This window comes from Thalassophryne amazonica, unplaced genomic scaffold, assembly GCF_902500255.1.
Source record: "Thalassophryne amazonica unplaced genomic scaffold, fThaAma1.1, whole genome shotgun sequence".
NCBI lineage: Eukaryota > Metazoa > Chordata > Actinopteri > Batrachoidiformes > Batrachoididae > Thalassophryne > Thalassophryne amazonica.
The window spans coordinates 25,638-47,638 of record NW_022986402.1 but is presented as its reverse complement, the minus strand read 5'-3'; the positions used below and the strand labels follow the sequence as shown (position 1 = coordinate 47,638).

The following is a 22,001-nucleotide window of genomic DNA, read 5'->3' as shown; positions in this document are numbered from 1 at the left end:
GATTCCTGGACTGGATGGTGGAAATGGAGATGAATGAACAGGTCCAGTCTTGAGGTTGTCCTTCATATCTGGAGGACCTTGTGTTTCTTCTGCTCTCTTCTGGACCGTTTTCCTTCACTCAGCTGGGAGTAGAAGATCTGCTTGGGAAGTCAGCTGTCATCCATCCTAACGACGTGACCAGCCCACTGAAGTTCGTTCTTGATTTCCAGTTTTTTTTTTTGCAATATTCTGCATTTTAAAGTATTTTTGTTGTTACACATTATCAGACAAATAAATCCATTTGGAAATTTCCATTTATTTGTTCATGTTACTTATTCTGAATTGAGGAAAAACATATTTGGATCATCATTCTAGATTTTATTTATGTATTTATTGAAGCGGGATTTAAAATTACGTCATTGTTGTGCGACGCACATACTGAGGTCAAAGTGCAAATTTTTTTTTTTTTTTTTTTTTTTTTTTGCATCGATCGTTCTGATTAGCCGATTAGCAGAGACGGAGTTCGGTTTATCTTCGCGCTTCAGCAGAAGTGTTTAGTTTGTGCATTCGCTGCACATTATTCATGTCTATATAACGGCCTGGTTTGACTAACACTAGTTAAAGCGCTCGCTGAGTTAGCTGAGCGCTGTTTAGCGCTGCTACCTAGCGTTAGCTTCGGCTGTAAACAAACCGTCTGCGGTTCAAACTCCGACTTGGCTTTGGTGTGGATGAAAATGTCGTCGTTCTCGGAGTCCGCGCTGGAGAAGAAGCTGTCGGAGCTGAGCAGCTCTCAGCAGAGCGTCCAGACTTTGTCTCTGTGGATCATCCACCACCGAAAACACTCCAACCTCATCGTCAGAGTTTGGCACAGAGAGCTGAAGAAAGGTCAGGACACAAACAACACAAACACCACAACAAGGACGAAGAAAGGCACAAAAACACATTAGCCTCCCACAATGCACTGCGCGCCATAGCAACCACCACGAGGGGTTAAGCAGTGTAGCTGTCTGAAGGTTGGTTTGTGGTGTTTTCATACTTTAATCATGGACTAAACCTGTTGTGTTCATTACACCACTGCATTAAATGGGAAGATGTTCAGCTCAGTTTGTGAAGTAAACCTGGAGCTGCTAACTGTTGATGGTGAGATGAAGTCCTGTTGACATGCTGAGGCTCACCAGCCCGGTGTCATGTAGTTTTCTTTCCCCGACACACATTTTGCGCATACAAGGTCTTTTAAATTTGACTATTTTTAACGTTCTCCTTTCCCGTAGCCATAACCGCCCCCCCCCTCCAGACCACTCCCCGTTCATCACCCTAAATTTCATGCTCCCATTGTCACAAAATCAATTTCTATTTACGCATGTGCACTTAAGGTTCCCTGACACTTGCACAACTTAGATCCGCGCACTTGCACACACTCTGCAGTGCAGGTATATGGTACTGGAGAGTAAACTCATCTGAAACTCATTGTAAACCGTGCACAGCTTTGTGCACAGAAAATTTTGAAATGTTCAAAATCTCCACCACACATTAATTACGTGAACATTACGCAGTTAAAAAACACTGCGTGTTAGTGCGAGTGATTGCGCCAGTGCACCACATCACAGCGCAGCTCGTCTGAATGATTATAATGAGATATAAATCTATCATAAACATACTTTTGCAGCTCCTCATAAGAAGGAATGAACATGCAGCTGTTTTACCAAGTCATTACAATTAAACATTACAAATAATGACCTTTTAGACTGTTCCAAATGTGTTCTCCACCTCATGAACCGCAGGAAAGAGAGAGGAAAAAAAGCTCCAGCTGAATCGGTCCTCTGTGATTCCGGAAGCGATTCAAGGTGTTTTCAACAGCCAACTCTGAGAGAAAATGATAAATCCGCTACGAAATAATTATTTTGTAGACACAGCATCTGGCACACAAAGAGCAGTATCCAGTGGAACAAAGCACGGCATCCAGCTGGGAACACAGCGGGTGGGATCGTCATGACAAAGTGCGTGCAAGTGCATGAATCAAAATCGTGCAAGTGTCAGGGCACCTATAGAATCAACCTGAGTGGTAGGAAAAGAAAATACTGGGAAAGAATTGTACACCTCACTGGTTCATTACTTGAACCCTCATTTAGCAGCCCATTAGAGCGGTCAGTGGTTCTCAAACTGGTCCTCAAGTACCACTGAACCTACACATTTGGCATCCTCTCCAGGGTGAACCCCACCTCTCTTCTATGACTGCTGGGATACACTCCAGCCCTCTGTGACCTTTGATTGGAGTAGGCAGGTATAGAAAATGAATGAATGTATTTGAGCCAATGGATGCTTTGTCCTCAGCTGCTTTAATGTTTGAGAGTTTCTGTAATTTTTGGGGGGGTGGGGGGTGGGGGTGTAGAAATGTGCTGAGCATGCAGCAGGTGAAGTTTGTTTTTAACAGGCTGCATTCACGTGACGTCCATACACAGCTGCTTTAACCTCCACTCAGACAGTGATTTTACCGTGACTGCATTCAAATGAACACAGTTATCACTTTAAAACATACGGCCCGTGGATCCTGTCTGCAGTGAAATAGAAGTCAGTATAAACGTAAGGATCATTGCAATTTTTTAAAATTTGTTTTCCATACTGTCGCAACGTTTTTGTAGTTTGGGGTTGTAAGGATAGTGGCACTGATGATATGCTGTCTTCTTCATTGAGGAGCTTGTGTTTCCTCTTCTTAAAAAAAAAAAAAACTTTGTGTACTTTCAGTCAGCATTTTTTCGGTATCCAAATGAAGATTTGGTGTCAAAAGGCTTTTGGTCTTTGTGGATTTGTTGAAATGGACTGCATTTACTGTAGTGTTCAGAATAATAGTAGTGCTATGTGACTAAAAAGATTAATCCAGGTTTTGAGTATATTTCTTATTGTTAGATGGGAAACAAGGTACCAGTAGATTCAGTAGATTTTCACAAATCCAACAAGACCAAGCATTCATGATATGCACACTCTTAAGGCTATGAAATTGGGCTATTAGTAAAAAAAAAAAAAAAACATAGAAAAGGGGTGTTCACAATAATAGTAGCATCTGCTGTTGACGCTACAAACTCAAAACTATTATGTTCAAACTGCTTTTTTAGCAATCCTGTGAATCACTAAACTAGTGTTTAGTTGTATAACCACAGTTTTTCATGATTTCTTCACATCTGCGAGGCATTAATTTTGTTGGTTTGGAACAAAGATTTTGCTCGTTTACTACTGTGCTTTGGGTCATTGTCTTGTTGAAACACCCATTTCAACGGCATGTCCTCTTCAGCACAAGGCAACATGACCTCTTCAAGTATTTTGACATATCCAAACTGATCCATGATACCTGGTATGCGATATATAGGCCCAACACCATAGTAGGAGAAACATGCCCATATCAAGATGGTTGCACCACCATGCTTCACTGTCTTCACTGTGAACTGTGGCTTGAATTCAGAGTTTGGGGGTCGTCTCACAAACTGTCCGTGGCCCTTGGACCCAAAAAGAACAATTTTACTCTCATCAGTCCACAAAATATTCCTCCGTTTCTCTTTAGGCCAGTTGATGTGTTCTTTGGCAAATTGTAACCTCTTCTGCACATGTCCTTTATTTAACAGAGGGACTTTGCAGGGATTCTTGCAAATAAATTAGCTTCACACAGGTGTCTTCTAGCTGTCACAGCACTTACAGGTAACTCCAGACTGTCTTTGATCATCCTGGAGCTGATCAATGCGTGATCCATTGCCATTCTGGTTATTCCTCTATCTATTTTGATGGTTGTTTTCCGTTTTGTTCCACGCGTCTGTTTTTTTTTTTTTTTTTGTCAATTTTAAAGCATTGGAGATCATTGTAGATGAACAGCCTATAATTTTTTGCACTTGCGTATAAGTTTCCCCCTCTCCAATCAACTTTTTAATCAAACTACGCTGTTCTTCTGAACAGTGTCTTGAATGTCCCATTTTCCTCAGGCTTTCAAAGAGAAAAGCATGTTCAACAGGTGCTGGCTTCATCCTTAAATAGGGGACACCTGATTCACACCTGTTTGTTCCACAAAATTGACAAACTCACTGACTGAATGCCACACTACTATTATTGTGAACACCCCCTTTTCTACTTCTTTTTTTTACTAATAGCCCAATTTCATAGCCTTAAGAGTGTGCATATCATGAATGCTTGGTCTTGTTGGATTTGTGAGAATCTATTGGTACCTTGTTTCCCATGTAACAATAAGAAATATACTCAAAACCTGGATTAATCTTTTTAGTCATATAGCACTACTATTATTCTGAACACTACTGTATATAGCGCTTTTCCATCTGCATCAGATGCTCAAATAATTTACAAATAATGCCTCACATTCACCCCGATGTCAGGGTGCTGCCATACAAGCTACTCTCTACACACCGGGAGCAACTAGGGGATTAAGGACTTTGCCCTGGGGCCCGTAGTGATTTTCCGGTCAGGCTGGGATTTGAACCGAGGATCCTCTAGTCTCAGGCCCAACGCTTTAACCACTAGCCCATACCCCCCCCCCGTTTATTGTTATGTTGTTGTGTGTCTTCCAGCCAAAAGCAGCAGAAAGCTGACGTTCCTCTATCTGGCCAATGATGTCATTCAGAACAGCAAGAAGAAAGGACCAGAGTTCACCAAAGACTTTGAGTCTGTTCTGGTTGATGCCTGCTCCCATGTTGCCAGGTAGGTACAGATATACACACACACCTACCCACCTACCCCTTCAACCGCTTAGTCCAATTAAGGGTCGCGGGGGGCTGGAGCCTATCCCAGCAGTCATAGAGCGCGAGGCGAAGTACACCCAGGACAGGACGCCAGTCTGTCACAGGGCCACATATAGACAAACAAACAGACACACCCACACGCACACCTATGGACAATTTAAAGATTCCAATCCACCTAACCCGCATATTTTTGGATGTGGGAGGAAACCGGAGCACCCAGAGGAAACCCATGCAAACACGGGGAGAACATGCAAACTCTACACAGAAAGGCCACAGGTGGGAATTGAACCCATGACCTTCTCACTGTGAGGCAACAGTGCTAACCACTGAGCCACCGTGCTGCCCTAGGTACAGATACAGATTCTTTATTGTCATTGTAACAAATACAATGAAAGGTAAGGTGCAGCCTTTCAGTGGAAATATAAACCTGTGTAAACCACACTCAGACTTTAAAGGTATGGCGAAGAAATGAAAAATAAACAAAGTTTAACTGAAGGAAGAGGTTTGTCCAGAGTGCAAATTAAAAAAGAAAGAAAAAAAAAAAAAGACCAAAGTAGCAAAAAAAGATTGCATATAGTATAAAAAAGAGAAAAGTATGTACAAAACTGTGGATATTGCACATAATCAAAATTTTATTTTTTCAATTTATTTTCATTTATATAGCGCCAAATCACAACAGAGTTGCCTCAAAGCGCTTCACACAGGCAAGGTCTAACCTTACCAACCCCCAGAGCAACAGTGGTTTGCATTCATTTCGAGTGTGTCATGTGACCTGGCTGTTTGGTTCCAGTGGCATTCAAAGCTCTAACAGCAGTTGGGTAGAAAGTGTTTTTCAGTCTTGCTTTAATGGTCCTGTACCATCTGCCTCATGGCAGCAGTTCAAACAGTAGCTCGTAGGTCTAACAAAACAAGCTAAGATAAATAAAGGTAGCGGTGTCTCTATGATAACTTTCAACTGTAAAGATGAGCCAGTGCCAGAAATAATTTGTCTGTATCCATTCTTTTTGACTGATTGCTATCTAATCTTCTGCCACGTCTCCCTGCAGTGAAGCAGATGAGAGCTGCAAAAAGCACATGGAGAGATTGCTAAACATCTGGAAGGAGAGGAACCTGTACAGAGGTGACTTTATTCAGCAACTCAAACTGGCCATAGAAGACTCCAACAGCCCCAGACCTTCAGGTGGGATTATAGTCTGATACACACTGACAAGGATAAAATGAAGCAGCGCTGGTTTCATAAAAACTGCTTAATTTGTTGCTTTTGAGCTGTTACTAGAATTACTGTTTGAAGGCGTAAATTGGAATAATCACAGTGCATAAAGGAGTTAAACTGACCTTTATGGCTCAAGGTTTTCACTCCAAATAAATCATTTTCTTATAATGTGCACTGAAAGCTATAGGGCCACCCAAAGTTCACTAAACCGATGAAATTTAGTTTCTACTGTGATCCAGACATTATAATGTTGGTTTATTTTGGAAACATCTTGTAAAATTACAGCTCATTTGAATGAAGAGAACATATTTTTCTGGGTGGAATTCCATAACGAATATTTTATTTTATTTTTAACACCACCTGCAGGAGGGTGTGTGTGCGTGCGTGCGTATGTATGTATCCATAAGCTTTGAAAAACACCGGATGTTACCGTTAATGCACGCGCATGTAGTGTGCTGTCTAATGTCTGTGAGATGTCTGTAAATCACTTGAGAGGTGTTATCTGGTTACAAAAACAGTGTTTTTAGTTTTAGAAGTGTTTATTTCTCATAATTTTTTATGTAATATATGAGAAACATGTTAGATTTACACAGAAGACAGCGGTTTCAGTGCGTGTTCCACCATGTTGGATTAGCAGCCAGCGAGAGACCAGCCAGTAGACGTCACGGTGCATCTCTACTCTGATTGGCTGTCACTGTGTGCTTCCCAGAATCCCTCACGCAAATCTGAGGAAGCCCCCACCTGATCCATGACGTCACTGTCATTGATTGTGCAGGTCTCTACTGTCGTTGTCATAAGTAGCTCAAGGCCGCCTGTTCTTTTGAAAATTTACCCTTCAGGGAAATTTTTTATTAATTTTTCTAGACTACGCAAATTGTGATTATATTGTCAGTGTCATATTAGGGGTGGTGGCTAAGTGGTTAAGGCGCTTGGTTTCAGTGCGGAAGGTTCTGGGTTCAAATCCCACCCCTGCCACATTTCTCCATGTAATGTGGAGTTGCGTCAGGAAGGGCATCCGGCGTAAAACCTGTGCCAATTCAACATGCAGATCCACCTTGGATTTGCTGTGGCGACCCCGAGTGCAAACAAGGGAGCAGCCGAAGGGACTTACTATTGTCAGTGTCATATTATGAATCCACTATTTAAAGGCTAATAAATAAAATTATAGTGATGCCAAAGAAAATCCTTTTCATGCCTTAAATCTTAAAAAGCTCAGTGGCCCTGTATACCTTTAAGTAGAAATAAGAACATATACTTGTGTTAAATGTTGATAAGTAATGGTGTGACTGCTTTGAGAACAAACATGTTGGTCGACCATCCTGAGAAAAAAAAAAAGAGGATTGGATTTTAGATGGATTCAAATCACTTTTCTTTTAGCCTGATGGCACATTTCCAGTGTATCATTTGAGTTTCTTGCATTTTATTTCAGTAGTTTTTACAGTAATCTTTTCTGGAAACTGGATGAGTAGGAAAGAAATTCTTCACACTTTGGTTCACTGTGTGTAAGTGAATATTGAATGTTTGTGGAGTCCGTCGGATCTCAACATTAGTTTTATACATCTACTGTCTTTAAATTTTGTTTTAATAAAATCAGACCTAAATTGTAATTTGGTTCTTACTTTTGATGTCGTATCAGCACTGAATAAAAATGTTTCATGACCTTCCTCATGCCTTCTCTTCATTTACCTGATGTTTTTAACTGCATTACATTTCCATTTGTCATCCTGAATGTTACCCGCCTGCTAAAACTTCTTAATGTCCCTTGAGGGATTAATAAACTCATTTGTTCTGTCTGTCAGTTTGCTTTGTTTTCTCATCTGTTTGAATTATGTTCTTGTGAATCTGGTTCTGCAGAAGAGAAGAAACCTGTAAAACGAACCTATCAGAAGATCCAGGCAGATGAAGACGATGAGGATGATGACTACAGGAGCCACATCTCCCCTCACAACACGGACACCTCAGCAGCTCAGCTGGTACAAAGCCCATATTCAAAATTCTTTATTTTAGTTTTTTGCTTAAGTCCTTTTTTATGTCCAGCTTTTCTCTCATCAATAATGGAAGCATAAACACTCTTGACACACTTCTCCAGACAGAGGAGCTGGTAAAGGCCCTTCAGGACCTGGAGAACGCTGCATCGGGTGACGCTGCTGTTCGTCAGAAGATTGCGTCGCTGCCTCAGGAGGTTCAGGATGTGTCCTTGCTGGAGAAGATCACTGGTAAGACCTTACTGCACTTTCAGACAGGGAAGATGTAACAGTGCAACTGTCGCAAGACAAGATTCTGTCTTAAAACATGCAACAAAACTCATTCCCCACAAACCACACACTCACATTCAGTAAAAGATGAAACAGAACGTCCACACTGAAAGGCTGCTTGTTCAGCTTGTCTACAGCTCCTCCACAGGAGAGCAGATATCTGTGCAGAAAACCATAAGAGATAAGAGAGACTTTGTTATTGTAATAAACAACAAAACTTTGTTGGTGACAACCAGTCGGTAGCAGCAGTGATTACATATGAAAATAAAATAGAAAAAAAATATGCGCAATAAGGTGCATTTCAATATCTCACATAGTTCCTGAGATATGCTCACTAATATATTTTCAACAATGTCCCCTGGTTTGACCTTGACCTTTGACCTGTAACAGTAAGGTGACCTGTGCTGGGAGATGGCTGCTCCACAGACTTGATCCACCACGTGTACTTTGAGTTGGTTTTGAAGATCTTGACTCGTGCTTGTTTTGCTTCCTGTGCAGACAAAGAAGCAGCAGACAAGCTGTCGAAGACAGTGGACGAAGCCTGTCTCCTGCTGGCGGAGTATAACGGCCGCCTGGCGGCAGAGCTGGAGGACCGGCGGCAGCTGGCCCGCATGCTGACAGAGTACATCAGCAGCCAGAAGGAGGCGCTCATGGAGAGGGAAAAGAAATTAGAGGTAAGGCATATGACAGCTGCAGAATGATCAGTTACAGCTTATTAATTCTACTTGTATTTGCACCTGCTGGTGTCTAAACAAAAAACACTTTATCTGATTTAAAAACCTTCACACGTTGATGGTAGAGTGTCACCACAGCTTCAGACAGCAGTGTGAGTGTTCCTGAAGTTCCCGGAACTTTTTTTTTCTTCAATCATGGCTAAATTTTCCTCTTTTATTTTTTTCCTTGTTTTCCAAAGCAGTTCGGGTCAGATTTCAGGTACGCATTTGTTGGAACAGTGTGTTGTTTGTAAAAAAAAAAAAAAAAAAATCAATTGGAAACATCTCTGATGAGATGCCACAGTGGACATGATATCTCATGTTGTCACATCTTCATCCCAAACAAGAGACCAAAATATAAATCCAACGTGCAGTCGCATTTTTCAAGAAGCACCAATTGTATACCAGCAGCCAATGAGAGACGTCGTTACAGATTTTACTGCGAGGTGTGTTAGAACTACAAATCATTGATGGAATGTCTTTGATTTTATTATGTCATGTTTTTGACAGAATTTGTTGTCAGTTGACTTTTTTCACAAAAATCTAAATCTATCTTTGGGATGAATTTACTTCAAACTGTATCCATGCAAATGTAATATGATAGTCTGCTAAACCTCTATTTTATGGTTTCTTCTTTTACATGGACGTGAAATATTCATATGAAGGTGCAGCTTTACTTGTATCAAATTTTATTTTTGTTCATGTTCAGACACTAGCAGTTGTTCTAAAAGCACAAATTACTGAAGTCAAATGTTGAGGTAAATGTAGAGAGAGAACAGTAACAGTCCAGACTGTGGATTATAGTTCTGTTGTCAGTATGAGAAAACATGCTTATAACTATAATGGGACTGAGAAATAGTTCTTATTTATCTTATTAATTGCACAAGATTGCATGTAATAATTTAATCCTCTTCAGCCTAGGCAAAATTATAATCTTTTTTTTACACATTTTACAAACTTGGTGTCTTGACAGTAGCAAGGCTCCCATTTTGACTTAAATGGGAATTGGTTGGTCAGTTTTTGGTCAGTAATTCATGCAGATACAGTTTGTCCACAGTAGGTTCTGTGATGAATGAAATTTGCACAACTTTCAATTTTCAATTCAATTCAATTCAATTTTATTTATATAGCGCCAAATCACAACAAACAGTTGCCCCAAGGCGCTTTATATTGTAAGGCAAGGCCATACAATAATTATGTAAAAACTCCAAAGGTCAAAACGACCCCCTGTGAGCAAGCACTTGGCGACAGTGGGAAGGAAAAACTCCCTTTTAACAGGAAGAAACCTCCAGCAGAACCAGGCTCAGGGAGGGGCAGTCTTCTGCTGGGACTGGTTGGGGCTGAGGGAGAGAACCAGGAAAAAGACATGCTGTGGAGGGGAGCAGAGATCAATCACTAATGATTAAATGCAGAGTGGTGCATACAGAGCAAAAAGAGAAAGAAACACTCAGTGCATTATGGGAACCCCCCAGCAGTCTAAGTCTATAGCAGCATAACTAAGGGATGGTTCAGGGTCACCTGATCCAGCCCTAACTATAAGCTTTAGCAAAAAGGAAAGTTTTAAGCCTAATTTTAAAAGTAGAGAGGGTGTCTGTCTCCCTGATCCGAATTGGGAGCTGGTTCCACAGGAGAGGAGCCTGAAAGCTGAAGGCTCTGCCTCCCATTCTACTCTTACAAACCCTAGGAACTACAAGTAAGCCTGCAGTCTGAGAGCGAAGCGCTCTATTGGGGTGATATGGTACTATGAGGTCCCTAAGATAAGAAGGGACCTGATTATTCAAAACCTTATAAGTAAGAAGAAGAATTTTAAATTCTATTCTAGAATTAACAGGAAGCCAATGAAGAGAGGCCAATATGGGTGAGATATGCTCTCTCCTTCTAGTCCCTGTCAGTACTCTAGCTGCAGCATTTTGAATTAACTGAAGGCTTTTCAGGGAACTTTTAGGACAACCTGATAATAATGAATTACAATAGTCCAGCCTAGAGGAAATAAATGCATGAATTAGTTTTTCAGCATCACTCTGAGACAAGACCTTTCTAATTTTAGAGATATTACGTAAATGCAAAAAAGCAGTCTTACATATTTGTTTAATATGCGCTTTGAATGACATATCCTGATCAAAAATGACTCCAAGATTTCTCACAGTATTACTAGAGGTCAGGGTAATGCCATCCAGAGTAAGGATCTGGTTATACACCATGTTTCTAAGATTTGTGGGGCCAAGTACAATAACTTCAGTTTTATCTGAATTTAAAAGCAGGAAATTAGAGGTCATCCATGTCTTTATGTCTGTAAGACAATCCTGCAGTTTAGCTAATTGGTGTGTGTCCTCTGGCTTCGTGGATAGATAAAGCTGGGTATCATCTGCGTAACAATGAAAATTTAAGCAATGCCGTCTAATAATACTGCCTAAGGGAAGCATGTATAAAGTGAATAAAATTGGTCCTAGCACAGAACCTTGTGGAACTCCATAATTAACCTTAGTCTGTGAAGAAGATTCCCCATTTACATGAACAAATTGTAATCTATTAGATAAATATGATTCAAACCACCGCAGCGCAGTGCCTTTAATACCTATGGCATGCTCTAATCTCTGTAATAAAATTTTATGGTCAACAGTATCAAAAGCAGCACTGAGGTGTAACAGAACAAGCACAGAGATGACTTAACTTAATCATCGATCTTAGACGGTTTCACCGTGCAGCAAAGTACAGAAGAATTGGGAGGGAGAGGATTAACATTTTCTGGGGTTGGTCCCCCAGACCCCCCACTGAGTGCTGCAGCCCTACATCATGAAAACTTTCAGGGTATTTTTTTCTTTCTTTCTTTCAAGGGTCACTCACATCACTGTATTGTTTTTATAACTATAATCCAAAGTGGTCAAACAAAGTCATGAGGTATAAATAAGTGAAGTAGCTCCGCTGTCTCTGCCTGTGTGCGCTTTAATAATCGATCCAGACCGCTGTCGCTGATCTGTCGTTGTGTTGCCCGCAGGAGTATAAGCAGAAACTGGCTCGGGTGACCCAGGTGAGGAAAGAACTGAAGTCTCACATCCAGAGCCTCCCTGATCTGTCCCTCCTGCCCAACGTCACGGGCGGTTTGGCCCCGCTGCCCTCGGCCGGAGACCTTTTCTCCACTGACTGAGGAGTCTCACAGATCACCACGACCTTCCTCCAGAAATCCCCCATAAACTGTTTAATCCACAAAACAAGTTCTCTGCAGCGTCTTCGGCCGTGAGACACACGCGGTCGGATCTATCCACAACCGCGTGTTGACTCAAAGCTGCGGGACGAGTGGACAGCGAGAGGTTGAGTGAAATCAGAAACACTGCAGAGAGCACAAACTGTCAGCCGCGATTTCTCCTCTTCAGTCAGAAAACAACTTAGAATAGATTCGTTTTTAACTTTTTTTTTTTGTTTTTTAAAGCAGGCGGTGGTTTAGATGGACAGGTAGGACAAAGAAGCAAAATGAGGACAGAAAATGTTCTTGTCAAATTGGATTTAGGCGCATATGTTTGCTGAGATGTTACAACTACACTGTGAAACCGATGTACCATTCATTACTTTTAGGTTTTGGCTTTTTTATTGACAGTTAGTTTTGTGGCTTTGATGTGTGTGTGTCATCAAAGGTGATGTCATAAGGGTTCAGTGTGAGCTGGGATTTGGTTATCTGACAATTCCCACTGGATTAAACAGGTTTTGTTTGACTACAGCCTTCTGAGAAGTTGACTGACAAGTTTTCAGTTTGTCATTTGCGGACAAAAATGTTGACCCGTCTTAAGCAGTCTTTTTTTTTTCCCCTATTCTTACTTTGGCCATCAGTGATTAAACCATAATATGATAATATTGTTGAGTGTATGTGAAAGACAGTTTGAGTTTTACAGAAGAACTACTGCTTTTAGTAGAAAACCAACAAAAGTATTGTTTCCTAGCCTGACCTGGTTGTTCCGTGTGTGAAACCTGAATGTTACGTCACTGAATGTAGTTACAAACCAGTTTCCACTGGGCACAAGATGGCAAAAACTGAAGGGGAGTTAAAGGTCGTTTAAGTTTCAGGATGTTTGCAGGGCTGGGCAATACGAAGCAATAAATCTCACAATTACCAGGGTGCAACAGTGCCCTCCAGTGGCCATGTGGGCATCGCTGTTACCAGCTTCACCAGCTGATAAGAATGAGAATTGAATTTGTTGCCAAGTAAATTTGCACATACAAGGAATTTGATCTGGTGTTATTGGTGCATACATATTAGGAAAAGAAAAACACTTCTATAAGAAGTAAAAAGAGTCAAATAGACAAAAGTATATTCACTGTTAAATAAATATGCCGTAATGGAATGAGACAAGTCAGACTTTTTTCTTATTTTGCATATTAAAAGATGATCACATGCCCCAGAAAAGGAGATTCACTGAATACAGCAAGGTTTCTGCCCCTTCCCCCCTTTTCAGAGTTACAGAAATTAGTAGATGTTAATGTCATATGACTGCTAGTAAAAGAGATGTCATCAAACGCATTATAACTAAAGATGCTCATTAAAATAATCAGACGTGACAAGTACCTCATAGTGACTCGTAAATTATTAAGGTCTCTGAACCTTTATGAGGAGCCGATGGTCTGATGTGTTTTTCAGTCGTGGGTGCCGCGCAGCGCCATATGGAGGCTGGTTTACCTTTGACAGTGTATCTGTTCCACGTGATGTAAATCCACATGGATCACTAAGGCTGCAGATTGACACATTTGTTTTTTTCCCTCATGGATTTGTTTGTTGGTGCACCGACAGACTACAGCAGATAAAACTTATCAAATGCTGCTTTGCTTGGGTTCTGTTCTCTGTTTCATAAACTTTTTTTGTGTGTGTGCGCGCGCGTGCGTGCGTGCGTGCGCACAGGTGGCAATTTTTATTTTGAACATTACTCACAGGTTTATGAAGCCATGACTTTATGAACTGTTGCTTGAGGGTTTATGTGCCTCAGGTGGTTGACAGACAAAATAAAATGCCTTTCAGTTAGTAATGTGTGTTTTAAAAGCACAAATTAAACACTCTGACAGACCACATATCAAACATTACTAGTGGTTACAGTGTGTATGCTTCATCTTTGTTTTTTTAAATACACAACACAAACATGACTACAGTCCGATGAACTCACACCGGAGTGCACGTTACAGCTGCCGAAAAAAGTGCATCATGAATTGGAGGTGGGGGTGTGCATATATTTAGCACCAGAATGTAAAGGGATGGTCTAGTGGTTAAGTGGTGGGTTTGAGACTGGAGGACCCCTGATAAGATCCAGCCCAGAAAATCCTTAAGGGCCCTTGGTCAATGTCCTCAATCCCAGAGTAGCTCCTGGTGTGCAGTTGAGCAATTTGCATGGCAAAATGCTGACCTTTGTGTGTGACAATAAATGAATGTGAGCCAACATAGTTCTGAGAAGTTTCATAGCTTTGAGAATCTGATTCAAATGAAAAAGTACTGTATTAATGCAGTATAAAAATTTAGTTTTTGACATTTCACAAGAATTAAAAAAAAACATCCTGCAAAGAGACGGTTCATTCACAATGCAGCCTAAAGATCATCAGCTATGTAAAGTTAATGCTGTTTCTTGTTTCCACGATACCAACAATGTACTGAACCTTGATTTTTGTCAAAATCAAAAGCCTCTTCTCCTCTTATACTTTTTGGATAAGAGGAGAAGAGGCTCTCGGGCTGATGTCCAGGTGAAGAGAAGGCGTGCAGCGGCGCGTTTGGGCGCCACCACCGGTGGCCGAGGACGGGCTTGCTTCCTCTACCACATTCCTCTCTTTGATGTGTGTGATGGCACATCTGCATCGACACCTGTTCGGTTAGGTACGGGTGTTCTAGACCAGTGTTTTTCAACCTTTTTTGAGTCGCGGCACCCTTTTTATATTTACAAAATCCTGCGGCACACCACCAACTAAAATAATATTATAATGCTATTACCTCTGGTTTTGCGCAAAACCCAATTATCGCAACAGAAAATCGATACAGAAAACATCGCATTTCGAAAATCCTCAAGCATTTTGCGCTCTGATCTCAAGTAGGGCTGTCACGATTAGAAATTTCTGGAGACGATTGTCAGACAAATAATTGCGATTGACAAATATATTGTCTATTTTTTTTCTTTTTTTCCCCTTCTTTATATTCTACTATTGTAGTATAATTACACAACTCTGGAAGAACGTTTGGCTTCTGTGAGTGGAGAAACTGGGAATGGTGCAACATTTTTATTTTTATCTTCATTTTACATACAGTCCCAACTTTTTCTGATTTGTGGTTGTTTCTGTTGCATTTCTGAAATTGTTTCTTCTCATCAGTCACGTTTTGTGCTTAAACACTACATTAAGCTCAAGACTGAACAAATAAATACCTTTGGAAAATAACAGCTGTTAAAGTTCAGAGTTCTCACCTGCTTTTTGTGATCTGTGCGTCTGAACATTTTTTTTTGTGTGTGTATCTCAGTTCATTCATATATTCTCATTTTTTAAATATGTTTTTTAAAGATATTTGACCGTTTATTTCATCTCATGATCTCATAAATTCAGCATACGACGCGCACATGGTGTGAACAGGACGGTAACGGCAGAATCACACCTTTAGAGAAAGTTCAGAGAGCAGTAAAAGCTTCACGTTTTCGTTTTGTTAACATGTTCACTCCATTTAAAATCCTCTCTCTGCTCCGCGCTCGCTGCGCACTGAACGTGTCGCGCCTGCATTCAGGAATCTCCCTCACCCACGCCCTCCCCTCCCTCGCAGTCTGCAGCCTGTTAACTCCGCGCGCGTGCACACACAGGCACAGACACACCGACAGCTCCGCATTTTAGACGGCTTTTGAAGAAGACGGCACTGTTTTAATCGGCCGTCAGCCTCCTTGTTATTGTCCCGCCTTAAGACGAGAGCGAGGCTGCAGCACAATGACGTCAGATTCTGAGTCGTTTTATGCTTTGTGGATAAAAAATAATTCACGGTAATCGCGAATATGAAAAATAATCGCGAATATGAAAAATACCCACGGCACCCCGGTTGAGAATCACTGTTCTAGACTTTTCTCAGCACTGGTATCCTGGTGGCGTAGTTCCATCGCTACTGTGCACTTCCGTGTTTACGCCTCCGCCTGCACGGATCAGCTGGAGTCCACGTGACCACTGTCTTCGTCCTATCCCATTGCGAGCCTCAGACAGCGCCTACGTGACGTCGTCCACCTTGCGCCTTGGTTTATTGAACGTGCGTTCAATCGCCAATAAATCATTTTCCCTGAATGATCTTATATCAACGGAAATGTTGGACTTAATGTGGCTTTCGGAGACTTGGCAGAGAGAAGAGGAATTTCTTCATTTAAATGAGCTCTGCCCTGCTGGGTTCTGTGTCCTTGGGAAGCCCCGCCCCTGTCGCCGTGGTGGGGGCCTTGCCATCGTTTATAAAGAGGATTGTGTGTGTAAAGGGGTACAGTCACAGGATTTTCCCTCCTTTGAATCACAGTTGGTCAAGGTGGGTTTCTCAAACCCATTTTTCTGTGTGTTGGTTTACCGCCCCCCAGGCCCTGCTACTGCCTTTCTTAAGGATTTTAGTGACTTTTTATCCTCTATTATAACGTTGGAATCTGTTTTAATTCTTGGAGATTTTAACCTTCATGTTGATGACAAGTTATCTTGTTCTGTTATGGAGCTTTTATCGTTGACTGAAGCTTTTAATTTTGTGCAACATGTTTCTGAGCCCACTCACCAAAAGGGTCACATTTTAGATTTAGTTTTTACACTTGGCCTAGACATTTTAAATATGTCTATAAAAGATGTCCACTTGAGCGACCATAGTCTTGTTTCATTTGACCTGCATTCCAGCTCTGATCAGAAGCCCTTAGAAGTTAAGTCTCGGAGGCGTATCATCACTGCTGAGACTGCAGAAAGATTTTCTTCTATGTTTAATCCTTGTTTGTTCACTGATTTTCTTGATGTGGACAATTTTATCCAGTGTTTTAACCAACACTGTGATACTATTCTTGATCAGTTGGCTCCTGTTAAATACAACGTGTCTTTACAGAAAAATGAGTGCCCTTGGATAAATGAAGAGCTCTTAAGTCTTAAGAGACTGTGTCGAAGGACTCAACACCTGTGGAAATCCTCTAAACTTGAGGTTCACAGGCTTCATCTCAGGGAGCTGGTTCTATCATATAACAAAATGGCTGAGAGTGCCCGTTCTGTCTACATACGTCAGCTGGTGTCTGTGAATAAGAAGAATCCCAGAGTGTTGTTTGATACAATCCACTCTCTTGTATGTCCTGCTGCTTCAGTTACTCCTGTGTTTTCTGAAACTGACAGCAATGCTTTTTTGAGTTTTTTCACTGACAAAATCAAGTTAAGGATAAAATTCCACCCTCCCTGTGTGGTACTTCTACTGTTATTGAGCCTGTTCCCAGCATTTGGTCTTCATTTAGGGCTGTGACACTTGCTGATATTTCGGCATTGGTGAGCAAGATGAAACCTTCCTCTTGCTCATTGGACATCCTTCCCTACAGGCTCTTTATTAAAGTATTTGAGGTAATTGGTCCGTGCATTACTAGAATGGTAAATCTTTCTTTGTCCACCGGTGTGTTTCCCAGTGCTTTTAAGCATGCCATAGTGTTGCCTCTACTGAAAAAACCAGGTTTAAATCAAATGGAGCTAAGTAGTTTTAGACCTATTTCTAAGCTCCCATTCCTGTCTAAGATCCTCGAGAGGGTGGTTTCAGACCAACTGGCACTCTTCCTGGATCAGAATAACATTCATGACAGGTTTCAGTCCGGTTTTCGTAGACAACACTCTATGGAAACGGCTCTTTTGAAAGTGTCCAGTGACATTATGATGTCTGCTGATGCTGGGAAATCCACCGTGTTGGTTCTTTTGGATTTGTCCTCTGCCTTTGATACTGTTGACCACCAGGTCCTGCTGAATAGACTGAGGGATCATGTCGGACTGTCGGGGTCAGTTCTACTGTGGTTTTTTCATATCTGTCTGGGCGCAGCTTTAGCATTTTTGCTAACCAGATAAGGTCAGAGTCTGCGGACCTGTTATGTGGAGTCCCTCAGGGTTCTGTATTGGGCCCCATTTTGTTTTTATTGTACTTGATCCCTTTAGGTAGGATCATTCAAAGATTTACTGATGTCTCTTACCAGTTATTTGCGGATGTCATCCAGCTTTACTGCTCCTTTAAGCCATCTGAGATTAAGAGGCTTGATTCCCTCCTCCATTGTTTGGCGGAAATTAAACAATGACTAACGAATAACTTTCTTCAGCTTAACGCAGACAAAACAGAGACATTGGTTATTGCCCCTGATACCCATATTCCAGGTATTCAGCAGTACTTGGGAGACCTGGGCCAGTCTGCTAAATCATGTCTTTGAAACCTGGGTGTCATTTTTGACAAAGACATGTCGTTGGTACAGCATTGTAAACAGCTGACGAGGAATTGCTTCTTTCAATTAAGAAACATCTCTAAGCTCAGGAAAATGGTGTCTCGAAATGATTTAGAGCTTATTATTCATGCTTTTGTGTCAACACGTTTAGACTATTGTAACAGTTTGTTTTCATGTCTAAACAAGGAGGAGTTGCGTCGACTGCAGTTGGTACAGAACTCTGCAGCAAGAATTCTGACACAAGCTAACAGAAGGACTCATATTTCCCCAATTTTAAAGGAGCTTCATTGGCTGCCAGTGTCCTTCAGGATCAATTTTAAAATTTTGTTTTTAACTTTTAGAGCTCTACATGGCCAGGCGCCTCCCTATATCTGTGACCTCATCCAGCCTTATGCCCCTGCCAGGGCTTTGAGGTCTGTGGACCAAAATCTGTTGATGGTTCCTCGCACCCATTTTGCAACCAGAGGAGAGCGATCCTTCCAGGCTGTTGCTCCCAGGCTTTGGAATGGTCTCCCGCTCTCTCTGCGCTCACTGGACTCTGTCGATACTTTAAAAGCCAACTTAAGACTTTCTTTTTTACTCAAGCGTTTGCTTAGCTTTTAGGCTGCTCTGTGATCCTATGTTATGTTTTGTGTTTTTATGTCTCGGCCATTGTCTGATGTTTTGTGTGGTGTACTCTGCTTTTATGTTGTGAAGCACCTTGTGGCTCTTGTCTGTGAAAGGTGCTATATAATAAAATTACTTACTTAAACAAATGGTGGTCTGGAATATACGCTGCAGGACCACCCACCCCCAAACATTTTTTTTTTAAGAAAAAGTGAGTTACAGTCTAGAAATAATGGTACAACCCCTGGCAATAATTATGGAATCACCGGCCTTGGAGGATGTTCATTCAGTTGTTAATTTGTAGAAAAAAAGCAGATCACAGGACATGACACAAAACTAAAGTCATTTCAAATGGCAACTTTCGGCTTTAAGAAACACTATAAGAAATCAGGAAAAGAAATTGTGGCAGTCAGTAATGGTTACTTTTTTAGACCAAGCAGAGGAAAAAAATATAGACTCACTCAATTCTGAGGAATAAATTATGGAATCATCCTGTAAATTTTCATCCCCAAAACTAACACCTGCATCAAATCAGATCTGCTTTTAGTCTGCATCTAAAAGGAGTGATCACACCTTGGAGAGCTGTTGCACCAAGTGGACTGACATGAATCATGGCTCGAACACGAGAGATGAAACAAAGGAGAGGATTATCAAACTCTTAAAAGAGGGTAAATCATCACGCAATGTTGCAAAAGATGTTGGTTGTTCACAGTCAGCTGTGTCTAAACTCTGGACCAAATACAAACAACATGGGAAGGTTGTTAAAGGCAAACATACTGGTAGACCAAGGAAGACATCAAAGCGTCAAGACAGAAAACTTAAAGCAATATGTCTCAAAAATTGAAAATGCACAACAAAACAAATGAGGAACGAATGGGAGGAAACTGGAGTCAACGTCTGTGACCGAACTGTAAGAAACCGCCTAAAGGAAATGGGATTTACATACAGAAAAGCTAAACGAAAGCCATCATTAACACCTAAACAGAAAAAAACAAGGTTACAATGGGCTAAGGAAAAGCAATTGTGGACTGTGGATGACTGGATGAAAGTCATATAGTGATGAATCTCGAATCTGCATTGGGCAAGGTGATGATGCTGGAACTTTTGTTTGGTGCCATTCCAATGAGATTTATAAAGATTTATAAAGATGACTGCCTGAGAGAACATGTAAATTTCCACAGTCATTGATGATATGGGCTGCATTCAGGTAAAGGCACTGGGGAGATGGCTGTCATTACATCATCAATAAATCACAAGTTTACGTTGATATTTTGGACACTTTTCTTATCCCATCATTTGAAAGGATGTTTGGGGATGATGAAATCATTTTTCAAGATGATAATGCATCTTGCCATAGAGCGAAAACTGTGAAAACATTCCTTGCAAAAGACACATAGGGTCAATGTCATGGCCTGCAAATAGTCCAGATCTTAATCCAATTGAAAATCTTTGGTGGAAGTTGAAGAAAAATGGTCCATGACAAGGCTCCAACCTGCAAAGCTGATCTGGCAACTGCAATCAGAGAAAGTTGGAGCCAGATTGATGAAGAGTACTGTTTGTCACTCATTAAGTCCATGCCTCAGAGACTGCAAGCTGTTATAAAAGCCAGAGGTGGTGCAACTAAATACTAGTGATGTGTTGGAGTGTTCTTTTGTTTTTCATGATTCCATAATTTTTTCCTCAGAATTGAGTGATTCCATATTTTTTTCCCTCTGCTTGGTCTAAAAAAGTAACCGTTACTGAACTGCACAATTCTTTCCTGATTTCTTATAGTGTTTTCTTAAAGCCAGAAAGTTGCCATTGAATGACTTTAGTTTTGTATCATGTCTGTGATCTGCTTTTTTTTCTACAAAATTAAACAACTGAATGAACATCCTCCGAGGCCGGTGATTCCATAATTTTTGCCAGGGGTTGTATTCGGACACAGATTTTGTATTTTTTTTTTTTTTGCCTCTGTGTGGCACCACAGTGGAACTGAAATAAACCAGTCAAGATTTGTTTGTAGTGTAAACTTTCATCTTTAATCCAAGGGCTTCAATAGAAAACTCAAATTAACAATTTAGGAATTACATCTTTTTTTATACACAGTCCCTCCATTTTTAGAGGATTTACAGATATTTAGTAGTTTGTTAAATCACTTTTACGGTGTGTTTTTTTTTGATAGTCTGGACTGTCTTGTAGCTGTCTTGGTGGCTTCCCTCACTTGTCTCTTGCATCATGGTCACTCAGTTATTGATGACTGCCTAAAGTACCATATTGTTCTACTTCTTACTGCTTGATGAGGTATTCAGTGACTTCAGAATGGTCACGTCCACGGATTTTGCTTTAAAATACTTTTAATATTTAATCTGTCCAAATTAGTTATTGCCTCTAAAAAAGATGTGGCCATGCATAAAAATGGCTGTAATTTCTAAATGGGTAATGTGATGCTCTTGTTAAACATCTTGAACTAATGAATGCTGTTGGTGTTGCAGGAACACCCCCATGGTTTCCTTTTAACTCCATTGTTGTATGGCCTTGCCTTGCAATGTGGAGCGCCTTGGGGCAACTGTTTGTTGTGATTTGGCGCTATACAAGAAAAAAGTTGATTGATTGATTGATTGATGTACAGACAAAATGACAAAATTTTCACTGTCCAAATACTTCAGAACCTGAAGAAAGTTCTTTGTAACAGCAGTTATAAGTCACAAAATAAATTCGGGAAGCTTTTTTTTTTCTTCTCACTCTTTACTCACATTAGCTTCATGTGAAGGTCAACAAAAGCGAACACAAGAAGGCTCCAGATGAGATCACTGACATTGAGCCCATATTTATGAATCCTGCTGTACTACCACAACTCTTCCACAAGGGCAGTCACACTAATGAAAGTGAATTCCGAGAAATTAGAACATTTGTATTTGTGCAGGTTTTTACATGTTTGTCTGCTGACTTGGTCTAAAATTTGATATGAGTTAATGTAAACACAAAATACAGTTTATATGAACATCACCGACATGGTTACTCAGAAACCAACATGTTGAAAAATAATTAAAAAATAAATAAAAATAAAAACAACTCTCAAAGTCTCCCCAAATTCCGTGTACAATTTCCTGTATTGTCAA

At 40.8% G+C, this 22,001-nt stretch overlaps 1 protein-coding gene and 1 long non-coding RNA gene across 3 annotated transcripts; one reads left to right on the top strand and one right to left on the bottom strand.

Moving 5' to 3' along the window:
- Nucleotides 1-444: 444 nt before the first annotated feature.
- Nucleotides 445-12,602, top strand: rprd1b (regulation of nuclear pre-mRNA domain containing 1B). Of its 2 annotated transcripts, none has more exons than XM_034165672.1 (7): nucleotides 445-864; nucleotides 4,542-4,671; nucleotides 5,759-5,892; nucleotides 7,780-7,898; nucleotides 8,015-8,141; nucleotides 8,679-8,854; nucleotides 11,889-12,602. In XM_034165672.1, the coding sequence occupies exons 1-7, from the start codon at nucleotides 708-710 to the stop codon at nucleotides 12,036-12,038; spliced, it is 993 nt and encodes a 330-aa protein (XP_034021563.1). In that variant the 5' UTR covers nucleotides 445-707; the 3' UTR covers nucleotides 12,039-12,602. The 2 variants fall into 2 exon arrangements, with proteins under 2 accessions (XP_034021563.1, XP_034021562.1); XM_034165671.1 differs by having other exon boundaries at nucleotides 8,676-8,854.
- On the bottom strand, nucleotides 3,051-14,610 carry LOC117506168. Its single transcript, XR_004559392.1, has 3 exons — nucleotides 12,887-14,610; nucleotides 4,037-4,043; nucleotides 3,051-3,063 (listed from the first exon to the last, which is right to left on the bottom strand). It is a non-coding gene; the product is annotated as an uncharacterized LOC117506168 (long non-coding RNA).
- Between the last annotated feature and the right edge of the window lie 7,391 nt (nucleotides 14,611-22,001).

Bases quoted from the DNA above. Each gene is read 5' to 3' on its own strand.
- rprd1b (XM_034165671.1), top strand. From the start codon at position 708: ATGAAAATGTCGTCGTTCTCGGAGTCCGCGCTGGAGAAGAAGCTGTCG. The intron at 5,893-7,779 runs GTGGGATTATAG...CTGGTTCTGCAG, and splicing joins CAACAGCCCCAGACCTTCAG to AAGAGAAGAAACCTGTAAAA. The intron at 7,899-8,014 runs GTACAAAGCCCA...ACACTTCTCCAG, and splicing joins ACACCTCAGCAGCTCAGCTG to ACAGAGGAGCTGGTAAAGGC.